This window comes from Pavona decussata, unplaced genomic scaffold (assembly GCF_977016875.1).
Source record: "Pavona decussata unplaced genomic scaffold, jaPavDecu1.1 SCAFFOLD_238, whole genome shotgun sequence".
NCBI classification, from domain to species: Eukaryota; Metazoa; Cnidaria; class Anthozoa; order Scleractinia; family Agariciidae; genus Pavona; species Pavona decussata.
This window is the reverse complement of record NW_028145643.1, coordinates 1,198,899-1,213,398: the sequence shown is the minus strand read 5'-3', so window position 1 is coordinate 1,213,398 and position 14,500 is coordinate 1,198,899. Positions and strand designations below refer to the sequence as shown.

General features: G+C 38.6%; 1 protein-coding gene across 1 annotated transcript in view; it reads left to right on the top strand.

The window, feature by feature from the left end:
* LOC146457662 (uncharacterized) overlaps positions 1-6,704 on the top strand; it is a 49,092-nt gene extending 42,388 nt beyond the window's left edge. Inside the window, exons 32-39 of the mRNA XM_085091646.1 lie at positions 177-355; positions 828-944; positions 1,746-1,806; positions 2,292-3,851; positions 4,375-4,571; positions 5,053-5,151; positions 5,333-5,387; positions 5,809-6,704. Of these exons, the coding sequence (XP_084947772.1) occupies positions 177-355; positions 828-944; positions 1,746-1,806; positions 2,292-3,851; positions 4,375-4,571; positions 5,053-5,151; positions 5,333-5,387; positions 5,809-6,377 (2,837 nt within the window). The 3' untranslated portion in view covers positions 6,378-6,704. The remainder of the gene's footprint in view (positions 1-176; positions 356-827; positions 945-1,745; positions 1,807-2,291; positions 3,852-4,374; positions 4,572-5,052; positions 5,152-5,332; positions 5,388-5,808) is intronic.
* Positions 6,705-14,500: the final 7,796 nt, after the last annotated feature.

The following is a 14,500-nucleotide window of genomic DNA, read 5'->3' as shown; positions in this document are numbered from 1 at the left end:
AATAAGGCGACCATATAATAAGTCGTAATGATGCGCAATAATGGAAGTACAAAATCCGTTACTGTGCGAAGATCATCTAAATTGATTTAAGATTCGAGTCAAGTTTACGTTTCAACTTGAACAAAAGCTGGACTTTTTGATATAACCTCTAGCTCAAACTGCGTTTTGTCTTTCAGTGTGTCCCGATGAGTGCACGTGTTTCATGAACTGCGGTGGGAGCATCGTCTGTCCGTTTAATGGACCGTGTTTACACTGCACGTGCAGCAACGGAACAATCAAGCGTGCAAACCGATGTGTGGTTCCCATGCCTCCACCGTGTGTAAAGCGGTGTGAATATAAAGGGCAAAAATTCCAGGTAAAATAAAATGACAGCCTCCCCTCATCTTTTAACTCAAATAAGTCAAAGTCTGAAGCGGCAAGATGTTTTCCTTTCTCAAATGTTTAAGCTTCCTCCGCCTTCCCCCGCAATACTCTGAGTCCCAAATGCAAGCAATTTACGAAATTCGACACAAGAGAAATTCATGAGCATCAGCCGCACAACTTTGAAAACAGCCGCGGATTTCAACAATTGCAAATGAAAAGCGTATTAAAAAAAATTTCTTTTAAGAATGCATTTACACGTTGTGGGGAAAATTGATTGCTGTTTTCCTTTTACGTTCTACTTTAGTTATGTTTGAATTTCATCCAAACGGTGAAAATATGCTGCATTTTACATTTGTACTTAAGCATACAATTAGTTTGTCCAGGCTTTAACCCTTCTTTTTCCGTTCCACCCAACTTTGCAAATCACTCTAATAGACCCTATTGACGTTCCCCGTTTTGCCTAGGTTGGAACAAGTCTTCAAGACGGCTTATGTCACGTGTGTTCATGTCAGCGAAAGCCAAACACTCTTGACCAATCAGAAGTCTTTTGCCGGCGCTCGTGTTCGCAGATCTGCTCAACGGTAAATTCTTTAAATGAACTTGGTTACTTGATTGTTTTGGTAGACTTACTATGCTTCTTAAACGAAGATTACCAGTGCTTTCCTTTTTCTCTCTGAGGTTGTCGAACGATTTGAAAATGACACGAAATTGCTAGCGAAAATCACAGTCCGCGCGGGCAAGGTTATTTATCATTCGAAGTATTTTTTTTCTTCCTTGTCATTGGCCGAGAGCAAACCACGTGACCTGAAAATAACTGCAAGTAATAGTCTGCTCATGCACAATACTGTCCAACTGTGTTTTGCTGCAAATAATATTCTGCTCATGCGTAATTGACAACCACGTTCTTGTGTGAAAATGGCAGCTCGCTTCCCTGAGCTGTGAGAGAGTGATTTGACATCTTAAGTTGAAAAGCAAACTCGGCGATCGAATGATGAAACAATTATTGAACTCGGTTATCGCAAAATGTCGGGATTTGTCAGTGTCTCGCAGATCAATTGTTTGCCTCATTCGATCTGCTCGCCCCTAACAAATCACGATATTTTGCTCAACCTCATCCAATAATTGTTAATTATTTTCTTCGCGATCTCTGTTATTATACATCTCCCTTGACTTTCTGTGAGAGAAAGTTCCGATTGTTCGTAATATATTTTTGTGAGCACTCCTACATCTGTGGAAATATGCTGTGTATGGCTTGTACTGATTTAGCCAAACTATGCTAGAGGATGTATATCGCAAAATAAAATTTACCAAACGAAATTGGGCCTCGCGTTAGCTTTTCTGACGCAACATTTTTTTTTACTTCCTCTCTTGCCTTGCTTCAGGGCTTCAAGCTTGTGGTTCCAGAAAACCCGAGTGAATGCTGTAGCTGTCAGTTACTGAACAGTGAGTTTACAAGTGGATTTAGTAATTTGTGATCATGATAAACTTAATAGATTGAACATATAGAAAATCAGTTTACGCTTGAAAAATATTTCGGCCAAAACGCAAGATTTTGTTACTATTAAGATGGCCTTGTTTTGTAGAGCAGCACTCTACAATTTAGTGGCTGCTCTCTACGGCGTCTCGTGGTGTTTCCTAGCTTAGACAACTATGAGGAGGCTGAGGTTAGTCCACATTGTCTCTCTTTACCAAGGTGAATAAATGGGTACCGAACAACATTTGAGGACAATTTACCACGTGCTTGGGTGACCCAGCCAATGCATCCCACTTAGGGGGAGTGATAATTCTTCCACAGTCGTTGCTTCTTGACGGTGCATGGGCCTCTCCTTGTGGGCCCCTTAAGGCCCGTGTGTATCTTTGACTTAAAAGAATAGAAATTTGAATTTATTTCTACTAAAGCTTATAAAATCGTTACCTTCTTTTCACAGCCATGCAAATATATCCAACAGGATCATCCAGCGAGACGACACCAGCAAACAAACCTCAAATAAAGCTACCAACAATAGAACAAAGCATAACAACTGTAAAGGCAACTTCAGCAACATTGTCCTTCACAAAAAAGTCAACAACAACTTCAAATGAAACAAGCCCAACAACAAAGGCTTTGATACAGGAATCAACTACATCAGCATTAAATGTAACAAGTACAACACAAAGAACATCCACACAAGCGCCTGCATCGACAAAAGAGTCCAAAACAAGTCCAGGTACAAGTACAACTGTAAGAATACCAACACAGGAACCAACAAAAATATCCACAACTCAACCATCACTGCTTTCCAGAAGTAAGTTCACACCAACAATTATAAATATACAAAGTCCAACATCAAGAGGACCCGTACAGAAGAGCACAAGATTATCACCAAAACCATCAACGCTGCGTCTGACAAACGCAACAGTTCCAGCATCAGGACCATCCATACAGAAATCCGAAGCAGCCACAACTTCAGTACCACTACGTTACACAAATGGATCAAGAACAACATTTAATGTGTCAGGTACAGCATCAACACCGTCTACTCAGGAAGCAAAAGCAACACCCGCTATTCCTAATGGATCTACAACAACATCAAATGGAACAAGTCGAAAAACATCCAATACATCAACACAGGAATCTACAACACCATCAACAACTCCATCGACTTCACCTTTGACAAATGGGTCCACTGCTACAACAGTATCAGCATCAGGTACAGCGTCAAGACCTTCTTCACAGGAAGCAAAAGCATCACCTGCTATTCCTAATGGGGCTACAAGAGCATCAAATGGAACAAGTCGACAAACACCCAATACGTCAACACAGGAATCTACAACACTATCAACAACTCCATCCATTTCTCCCTCGACAAATGGGTCCACTGCTACAACAGTATCAGCGTCAAATTTAACACTTCTCTCATCTCCGACAACGAAATTCACAACTCTATCAACTGAAATGCAGGTAACAAATGGGTCCACAACAGCATTTCAAACAACAAAGCCACAATCCATGGCTTCAATGGAAGTTTCCACAGTGTCATTGACAGCTCTATCAACACTTCTTGCAACAAATGAGTCCACCACAGCATCAAATATAGCTTCCGCTCAAAAGTCTTCTTTAGAAGAATCAATAGTATCATCAACAGCTCTATCATCAATGCTTTCTACATCAAACGAGACAACCCCGACGTTAGGAACATCTACAGAGGAGGCCGTGGCAACAACCAGATTGCCTGCCAGAAATGGTTCTACAACGACATTGACTGGAACAATGGTAGCTTCAATAAATGGGTTACTGGCAACATCGAGTATATCAACATCATTTACTTCCTCACAAGAATCAACAACAGCTCCGTCAACTTTAGGTTTCACCACCGGAAGAACTCCAACATCAAAAAATGCAACAACATTGCCATTCAAAAGTGGATCGACAATAGGTATAACATTGAGCCCCACACAAGAAACCATAACAACGTCAAACATAGAAACTCTTCCAACACCCACAACAGGTTAGAAAAACTTTTAAGTCAATAAATACATGGTCTCGGAAAGTTATCCTTTTCTCTTGTTTCATAATCCACTGTTCGAGTTCCAGATATTCTTTTTTCTGCTACAGTTTCCCCATTCTATAGGTATTAAAGACAATTTCTAAGAATAGTTAAAATGTCTCATCGTTCATTACAAGTATCTGAGGTGCAAAAATAGTTTATTGTCAAAGACATTTCACCTGAAGCAAACCATTAGATTCGCACATTAAATGAAACGCCACAACATGCTCGCCATCTTGGTCGTAAGTCTTCCTTAAAAGGCCTCTGCTCTCTTAATTCACTTCCACGGGTATATTCCAAACTGAAAATATGACCCGTTCCCAGTTGGCTTGACAGCTCCGTTGGTAGAGTACTGCACCGGCATCGCAGAGGAAATTTTTTCAAGTCTTCTTTTCGCAGCTGTTTAAGTTGTTTATTTAACTGCGATGGCCTCTCATCTATTACTTAATTTTTATCCAACTGTTAATAACTTGTGTCCTTTTAGTTCCCTCTGGGTGTGTGTGGAGTAACTGTTCATGCCCAAAGACATGCGCAGACCTCGCAGAGGATGCAATAATACCCTGCACAAAAGAAACCTGCAGTCCTGGGTGGCAGTGTCCGCCAAATGTTGTTTTACTAAAAGGCAGATGGGTTTCACCTGTGCTGGAGTGTCCGTGTTATCATAACAATACATTCTACAAGGTGAGATGTTTTATTTCAAACTAACTTGCGAGAATATGATGTGGTCCGGCAGTTGATCTAGATACCCTTTGCCAGCAACATCTACAATTAATCTGAGATACAGTGTTTATCCAGAAAGAGTTCATCTTGTCTTCGTGGTCTTCAGATATTTAAATGTGTCAGTCATATTGGGTGTTTTAAATCTGCATGAAGATGAAAGAAATTCCTGCTCCTGAAACCTCAAGTCAGAGATGACATTCACGCATTGACGAACTGAGTGAACTGGTTTGTAAAGTATTTATCAGCAAACGCAAGAGAAGAATGCGCCTTGCAATTTGCAATAAAATATATTAGATAAATTCCAGTCTTGTAAGCAAAATGAATATAATGGTGAAACCGTGATGGGACAATGTCTGGATCCTCCCCTGAGATTTGTATGCGGCGGAAGTAAACTTCAAAGATACAGCTGCACTCAGATTATTAATCTTTTTTTACGTTGCAGACTGGTGAAAAGTTCGAAAATGGCACTTGCAGTTTGTGTATGTGCCTCGGTGATTCTGTTATCTGCACACAGGCTTGCAATATTAAGTCCTGTCTACCGGTAAGTATGATATGCTATTTCTCTAACTCCAGATAATTCAGTCTGTTGAAGTCCGCAGCCCAACATCGCCTTCAAGTAATAATCTTAAATGCAAAGGCTTTTTCAGCAGTACCATACAGTCTAGTTTATACTGCTGGAATACGAGTGCATTGATCTGGTTTTAATGTCATTCTTATTTCAGGGCGAGAAGCTTGTTGACGAGCCTGGGAAATGCTGCTTTTGCCGCCAAATACCAAGTATGTTTCACCGCTTATGACCCCACCCCTCCCCCCTTATCCTCTTCCCCTCCCCCAACCCCTCTTCAGGTCGAACCTGAGTCAATGGTTCATTGAGTGACTGCTGGCGCTTTTTTGTAAAATGATGAAAGGTCCACTAAAGAAGGAGTTCTGAGGGCAGTATGTCCCCCGTGATTCCTTTAAAATTTGTTTTCATCTTGTTTTACTCGTAACCACTTGATCAGGCCTCCTTGGCAGACTTTATTTTGGATCGTCACGTAATCTTTCTTCCCCAACGAGACGTATCCTTGGGGAGTAAAGATTGCGTGACGAAACCATAAGAGCTTCTGCGAGGAAGGCTACTGTTAAGCATGGTATTCTAAGAAATATTATGTGATTCTAATTTGTTTTTTTTTTAAATATGTTCTTTCGTGTTTTTCAGCACCATCTCTTGTGAAGAACATGACCGCAGTAAATTCAATAAAAACTGTTCAGACGACAACTTTTGTGTCAACTATGAGGAAAATAATAACACCTAAACCAACAACCATCGCCGCAGAAGAAACAAGAAAAACGATAACAAATGAAAGTACAACTGGAGCCATAAGCACACAAATCCTTCAGACAACTTCAGAGCCCAGGACGGTAAAGCCTGTTGTGTCCAAACAAGTGTCCACAGAGTCAGTTTTGCCAACAATCGGTGTTAAAGTGGAGCTTTGCAGAGTCCATACAGAAGATAAAAACATTACTGATGAGGCTGGCTGTTTCAGTACTCAGCCAGTGCGCCAAACGTCGTGTCAGGGTTTTTGCAACTCAAGAGCTGTCGCAAATGTAACCTCGCCATTAATCTATGTCGAGTGCTTCTGTTGCAAACCCAAGAATCTTAGCGTTGCGAGTGTGCCAATGAAATGCGCGGGTGGAGGGTTAAACGTGTTCAAATATGTAGTGATAACGGAGTGCAGTTGTGTCTCCTGTGAAAGTATTGCTTATGAAGCCAAGTTGGGTACTTAGTGGAGGCTGTGTTTGGAAACACAACAAATAGTAGTATTATGAATTAGGAAAGGACATGCGCAGAACCGTGCTGTTGCAGAAAGTAAAAGCATAATAATATTAGCAATTTTTCTTCAGTTGTTAATTCTAAACTAGTTTTGGCTCTTTCAATTTGATGCATTTGTAGATTCCAGTTTCCTAGTTTCTCGAAAAAGTAAGTGATGCTAATTTTGTTAGTAAATTATATTGTTACACTTTTTATGACAGGCTTTCTGGTGTAATAGACTTGACCAACACCTGCATTTGAAATAAACGGTGTGGAATGTTTTGTATACACTAAGTGGTTTAGATGTGTGGATTGCAGTATTGACTTTACAACACTCCATATAACGTTTTCGGACCAATGATAATGTTAATTTGCAGCCACTCAATACACACGCATTTACGATTTAACAAATCGACGGCAGTTTCCAATGGTCTATACTCTTATGGACCATTAAAAGATGTCATAAATGTTCACTTTCTGTACTCTTATATACAATAGCTATGAGCCAATCACCGCGCGAGAATTTGGACAGTTATTGTAAAATAGCTACTTGATCCTTATAAATTTCGAAGGCCATGTTGTTCATTTCGCAGATATATTCAAATCATTTTGCATGTCTTGTGTGTGTGTTTCAGTAACCTTGTTTTCGGAGTGTTCTTGACTGTCCATACTACGAAATGATGAGGTTTTTTCCGAGCATTTTCTTGGAAGCTTTCACAGTTCATTAGTCATCAGTCCCTAGGGCAACGATACATTTAATCCACTCATGCCATTTCTTAGAGCTGAAAGACTAAGGGAACTAACCGGTCATAACACTGAGTTTATTTGTAGAGGACCCACCACCTATCTCATGAACATTGCTGACAGAATTTTAATGGATTTAAAATTTGACTTGACAGGTTTAAAACCTATGTCAGGGAATGTAAGGGTGCGTTTGATTAACCCTATTCCGTAATAGGAATATATACAATGATGGCAAGAAATTCCTTATAAGAGGTTTTTAGAGTTACACTGTACTCCAGTACAGCGTAATTTGAAAATTATCGTGAATCACCGAAAGGTTGCAGAAATGTCCTCCCAAATTACTTAAAAAGAGAAATATGGCAGCTTTTCCGCTTATTCTTATTCCGGAATACGGTCAAATGAACGCAAAGTGACGAGAAGATTAATTAAGAACAAATCCAAAGTTGTGTGTGCAGTTTCCATTGTCTAAATAGGAAAAAAAATTACCAAACCCCTTTTGTTTTTACAGAACTTTTAATATTCTTTTTGTTAATTAAACCTTAATGTTATTAGGCGAAAGGTTCTTTACAAAACATAACACTAAAAATCCATTACGTACTCAAGTACAATTTTTACGGAAATTGAATAAACACAAATTTCAATTTTCTTTGAATTTTATGACTTATCGAGGCGTAATGTGAATTCTGTAATGATCAAAATAGAACTTGCAAAAATATTAATAGCAAAATAAAACTACTTGAACAAGGCACAAGCAAAGTAGAATCTATAGAAATTTTTACTAATATGTGAATTAAAATAAAAATGAATTTATTCATTGTATCAGAAATAACGAAAATAGCAAATTAAAATTAAAGATAAACATTTTCTGAAGAACTTGAGACAGGACGGCTAGTGTTTGTTGTTCTTTGGAATGGAATCAAGAAACCCGCTTACGTTCGGTTTACTGATTTTATATAAATTAAAATAAAAATGAGATTTGTCTATTTTTTAAAACAAAGTAAATTACAAAAATAAATAGATTTTGCAGAACCTGAGGCAGGATGGCTAATTTTTGTTGATCCTTGGTCTTTATGCAATCAAATGGTGTTCACGTTTAGTTAAAATCTTGCCCATCCTAATGACAGAAATATTAATTTTAGGGGTCAAATTAGGAAAGCAATTCTTTAGTTTAAACTCTAAAATCAATTCTTTGGAATAAATTTTAACTGAAACTGATACACATAATGATGAATTTTCTGATCATCGACTTACAAATGTCATGTTTCACTCGTTCAATTCAATGACAAAAGAGTTGATCTTCGCGGGCGTAAATCAGTGTGTTTTTGGCCCAACCCAGGCATAAAATTCTCCGTCGTGTGCTCATGGTTCTGCATAAAACCCGCGTGAATTTTGTCACTGCGTGTTGCAATTGTGCAAAGGGCAGGGGTACCAACTCTTTGTTGAATATCATTTGTTCGGGCTTAATTGCCTCAGAGATTCAAATTTAATCGTACAAAAAACTAGAGCTTTCTTTATTGCCAAAAGGCACGTCAAAATTTCCTAACAATTGCAAACTAATTCCCTTTTCTCCGTTATTTTCGGACGGGTATGATGCCATTTAAAGGTTAGCCACCTTTTCGGAAGGCTAAAAACATGTCAAACGGAAATGCGGACCCTAAACCTTTTAAATTTTAAACCAGAGCTCCAAAGAGACTAAGCTGTGGTAGCTTACTAACATAAATATGACTTTTAAAGGTCATAAAAACGACCTGCTGAGGAGGGTAGGGCGGCATTTTGCTTTAATGTTCTCGTTGCATGGGTGCCCTTGAAAGGACGAAAAAGAAGTTTGTAACCTTCATACAGTGTTGTTCGTTCACTTACCAAACGTTTTGACGTTGTTGGTGCTGTCGTCGTTAAGGCAGCTAAAAGACACTTCTGTCTAAAGAGTAATGACGGACAGACTGCCATAAAAATAGTTCTGCCTCTGGTAGCGAAACTGTTAAAGAAGCAAAGTCGATCGCGGAGTATTTCACGGATTTCTGGTATGCGCTGGCAACGACAAGAAAAAAAAAAAACGAAAAAAACAAAGTGCGTAATTAAACTTTATACAGTGTTGTTCGTTCGCTCACCAAACGTTTTGACGTTGTTGTTGCTGTCGTCGTTAAGACAGCTAAAAGACACTTCTGTCTGAATAATAATGACAGAAAGAATTCATTAAAAACATAGTTCTTCCTCTGATAGCGAAACCGTTAAAGAAGCAAAGTCGATCACACTATCTCACGGATTTCTGGTATGCGCTGGCAACGACAAAAAAAAAAAAAGTATGCAAACTTTCATACAGTGTTGTTCGTTCGGTCACCAAACGTTTTGACGTTTTTGATGCTGTCGTCATTAAGGCAGCTAAAAGACGAGTAAGAGTAATGATAGACAGACACCTAAAAAAATAGTTCTTCCTCTGGTAACGAAAGCGCTAAAGAAGCAATGTCGATCGCACTATCTCACGTATTTCTGGTATGCGTTGGCAAAGAACGAACGGATTAAAGGCAGAATTTAGAAACAGTAGAGAACAGAAGGCGCTGTTGAGTGCGACGGTTAAAGGAGACAATTGAAATCTGTTAATGAAAACTATCAGACTGGTGTAAGGCAGATAACAAGCTAAAAGAAGGCAATATATGTAACACATGCTGGTTACAGATCGACGAAAACGTAGCATGTTAAAAGAGCACACCCGGGGCACCATGGCACTGCTTACAGGTTGTGAGACACAAAAATGGCTTCGACGGATACGTTTATAGATCGTAAGGTACGAAGATGATGTTGTTAACATACAAATGCTAAACAGAACAAGTCTCAAAATGTCTTGCACTTTCTTGTCCCAGAACCAAAGCGCTGACCATAACATCGAAGCAAACCAACTGGCAATTAAGACGGCGATGACACGTTTCAGCGTAACGACCTCACGGTATCGAAAACGCAGACGCAGCGCGAGGAAACGATCGACGGCAATGGCCGTGTTGGTAAGAAATGAAGCGACCACCACAGTACTACCAACAAAGTTGGAGCCAATGCCTGCGATGCAGTAAATACGGTAGTTTCTTGTTAAGGCAGTGAATCGGTGAACAACGAACAGAGGCTGCGCGATACATCCAACACCAAGATCAGATAATGCTAAGCTAAGTAGCAGCGCTTTAGAAGGCGAATGAAGGGAGCTGCATCTACGAAGAGCATCGATTATTAAACTGTTTCCAAATATTGCGCTGGTTGACATAACAATGTTTACCACGAAAATTGCGATGTAAATTTCCACGGAACTCCGGCCGATTATCTGGTATTGTTCCTTGAAGCTTTCGCAGAATATTGTATAGTTCGGCATTTTGCGGCGATGGAAGCTCTTTATGTATTTACGAAGGAATTCACACTGTTCTCAGGTCAAGACAAAACACTTGCTGTTAATTCTGCCATCTAACTACACTTGTTAACCGAATATTTGGTTCACCTGCGTTCAATTGCTCTTCTCTTATAGCGAGGAAATTAGACTCACTCACTCACTCATGCCCATATGCCGGCTTGGCATGTAGAGGAAATTAGACGGCCTTGCATAATTATCAAATAATGGCTCCCTCTTTTGTTTTCTTCATTTTTAATAAGTGATTCTCAGTGAAAACAAAAGGTAATTTGTAATAATTGCAGTGAATGAAACTTGCTTATTGGTGTTTAAGGTGTAAGGCTTGATGGGCTTTTTATTTTAGCGATATTGCCAAGACTTTAAACAAATAAGCTCGAAAAGGCTTACATATTTTAATTATAACTCACTTGGTGTAAAAAGGCCGCGATTTCAAGTCAACTGAACAAAAAAATTTGCTCATTATCCATCTCTTCTTTTCTTTTCAATTATAAGAATCAGGATGTTAAAAATGTTTTGTGGACGTGCAAGCAATTTTTCTTGTCACTATGCATTTTCGCTCTAATTTTCATAACAAAAAGTTTAATTTCGTTAAAACAGAGTTAATTTCAATTGCTTTGAAACTGTGTAAACAAAACAAAGCCTTTTGCAAACGTTTGTATATATAAAAGAATAATTGAACATTTTGAGTCAACGTTTTGACAGGTAACGACACAGTAGGTATAGCTTATCAGAAAAATAAAAATACTCGGCGTACTATATTAATTTACTACATTGTTTGTGACTTTGCTAATCATGAACCAAATTCAATCATTTTCTTGACAAGATGCGTTGACAAGGAAATCGAATGCATGGCGCCCGGAAACGAGACATCAGACTCCTTGTAAAACAAATTGTATTGTTATGACTGGAAAAACAGGAAAGATTTGGGAAACGATTATGGAGAATTTGAAATTACTAAACCAGCAAAGCTTTCAAAGCATACTCTATTTTAACTCACTCAAAAGTGCTCGGTGGAATTATGAAACTAGTACCCAGTCTATCGTTCACATCTCGTCATTGAGCAATTGCATAGGATCTGTGTAGACACCGAGTCCAGTAACTAAAGGTTAATAAATAAATCTCGATGGAAAGAAGCGGGTGTGATGACTAATTTTCAGTGCCAAGCTCAATGATGGTTCAACAATACATATGCACTACTAATATTGGAATGAAATAAAAAACAACAACAACAAAAAAAACGTTATACACAATCATTTTTGTACACAATGAAGTTGAAGGAAAACACAAGCTCTATAAAGCGCCGTGTGAGGGGGGAGGGGGCTTATTTATTTTGGTGTCTCAGGAAGAGACGGGAGAGAGGCTTACTAACATAGCTAACTGAAATGTAGGGGTTGTGGATCACTAATACAAGGTGATCATTCTAAGCTTAACACATTAATACTTCTGCATTGCTATGCCTGAGTTTTGAAGTCTTTCGTTTGTGTTTTTTAAAGATCTGGGAGGATGTTCAACGTCTTATCTTTTCGCAAGCGACTTGCACCTCCTCTGCTAGATTTCCACTGTCGTCTAATCAGTTTACGCGCTTACCGGGCTTGAATTTTTACGTGCGCAAATCAAACTGCAGATGCAAGCTCTCTGTTCATTTTTTTAATAGCACGTAATCCACGCCAGTTAACGCACGTAAAATTACTCGGCAGTGGTAATCCATCTTAACGTACGTAAAGCCGCTAAAATTTACCTCGGTACGGACGTAAAATTTTACCCGTCAGAGGAAATGCACCTTCACGTCAGTAAACAAATTTAAAGACGACGTGTGAGCCGCCTAGGTAACCGTAAAACGTTGAAAAGCGCTCAGCCTTTTACGTTAACGCAAGGCGTTCATACATAGATTTTTACTTTATTTACGTGCGAAAAGCTACTTAAATTTGCGTCCGTTCGTAGGCACGTAAATTTTAATTTTCATGAAGATGTTAACTTTTCTAAATTACCTTTTCGCTAAGGATACTACAGGGACCATAAGGTGAGACAAGCGCTCTAGGCAGTACGGGAAGGACCACTTGCCAGCACCAAGCCTATCACCGGTGATCATTTACATACCTGGGTGAAAAAAGACAATGTGAAGAGAATTTTGTCATTTGTGTCTCAAAAAAAAAAAAAAAAAAAAAAAAATCGAGGGCATATAGAGAGGCCTCACTTGAACTACAGGACTTCTGACGTCCAATTGACTAACCACTACACCAACATGGCTCCGAGGCGCGCACACCGGAGTCCAATTTCCTTCATTTTTTTAAAGCTATTTTAGTGTCCACATTAATCAAAGAAATAGGCCGCCAATTTTTTTTATCTACCCCTTATCTTTTCCTTTCTTTTACAAAAGAATGATAACAGTTTAATTCTGGGAATTAGATCAGATTCACCATGGTCATGCGCGTAGTTAAAACAGTTAAATAAATGTTTTCCAATTATTTGCCAGAATGTTAAATAAAACTCAACTGAGAGACCATCATCACCTGGGGCTTTGTTTATTCGAAAAGAGTGTAAGATGTTAGAACATTCGCAAATAGGTTAAGTTAACTTCAAAAGTCTCTTTATTTAATTCCGTTAATTTTGGTAGTGTTGCGTTTTCTAGTAAGGAATTGTTATCACATTTGTTTTAAAAAGATTAAAACTTGTCCCCTAGTAGCATGGTACAGAAACGTTGTTAGCGATTCTCCGCTAGTAAAAATCTTTCGGATTAAAGATCCTTTACCCTTTATATCCCTCTTAATTCAGAAAATACATGTTACTTCTGTCCTCTTCCCCATACCATTTCGCTCTTAAATATGCTATTACTCCTTGTGCAATGTATTTCTCTATAAGATCATTTTCCGTTTTGAAAATCTCAAGTTTATTGACATTTTCTGTGGAGGGGTCCTCGCCACACAGAATTAGACAATCTGCTATTCTTGCCCTGGTTTCCTTCATGACGCATAAATATTTCGGCTTTTCTCACATTATCAATTTTATTCGACACCACAAAATGAAAGGGGTATATTAGCACGGCATTTTCGGTATTGAATGGTTTTATATATTATTTTTTGCTTTCTAAATATGCCACGAGGGCTTTAAAAGCCAATACTAAGACGTACATTTTTTAAGAAACAAAATATCATTTTTTTTTCACGATTTGTTTCTGCCGAGTGCAGAGGCATTCCATTTTCCTCACGTAATTTTGTGTTAATATGCTAATTTTTCTAAAGGAAACTTACAGAATCTGATCGTAGTTAAGCCAGGTTAAGGTAAATTGAATCATTTAAAATAGTGCTTTGCCAAAAACAATTATGAACCGTAAGATACTGATCCGAAATGCCAGGAAGTGTATTTATTGAATTAAGTTAACTTTGAATTTAACTGGATTAATCTGAGCGATAAGAAAAGCAACGAGGCACGTCGACCAGTGTGCTAATCACGGATACTCAACAGAAGTCCAAATCGTCTCAGAACTGAATTCGGATTTAGTTGTCAAGATTATTTGGGAAAAAGCCAGCCCGAAATCTCAACACTGGAAAACTAATTCCTTTGGTTTTCAATGACGTAAATATGTCGTTAAAATGCAGAGAAAGGTCAGCTAACATTTTCGCGAAGACAACATTAACAACAGCTCGTAAATTCGTGGAATAAAATTCCGTGTTCTGAAACTTTCCGCGACTTAAATTTTCAGCTTCAGAATCCGAAAAGATCAAACTGTATCAACTTTCACAAATATGTCTTTAAAACGGTGTAAAACGAACTACGTACTGAACAAACTAAGGAAACAGCTCGATCCCATGATCTGAACGTCAATTCTCCTGACTGACTGCCATACATTCCTTTACAAAGTTAGTTCACAGAATCTGGTGTTACATAATAATATATCACCTGGTTGATGATATTCTTTATTCTCACCACCACCACCACCACCAACAACAACAACAACAACAACGACAATTT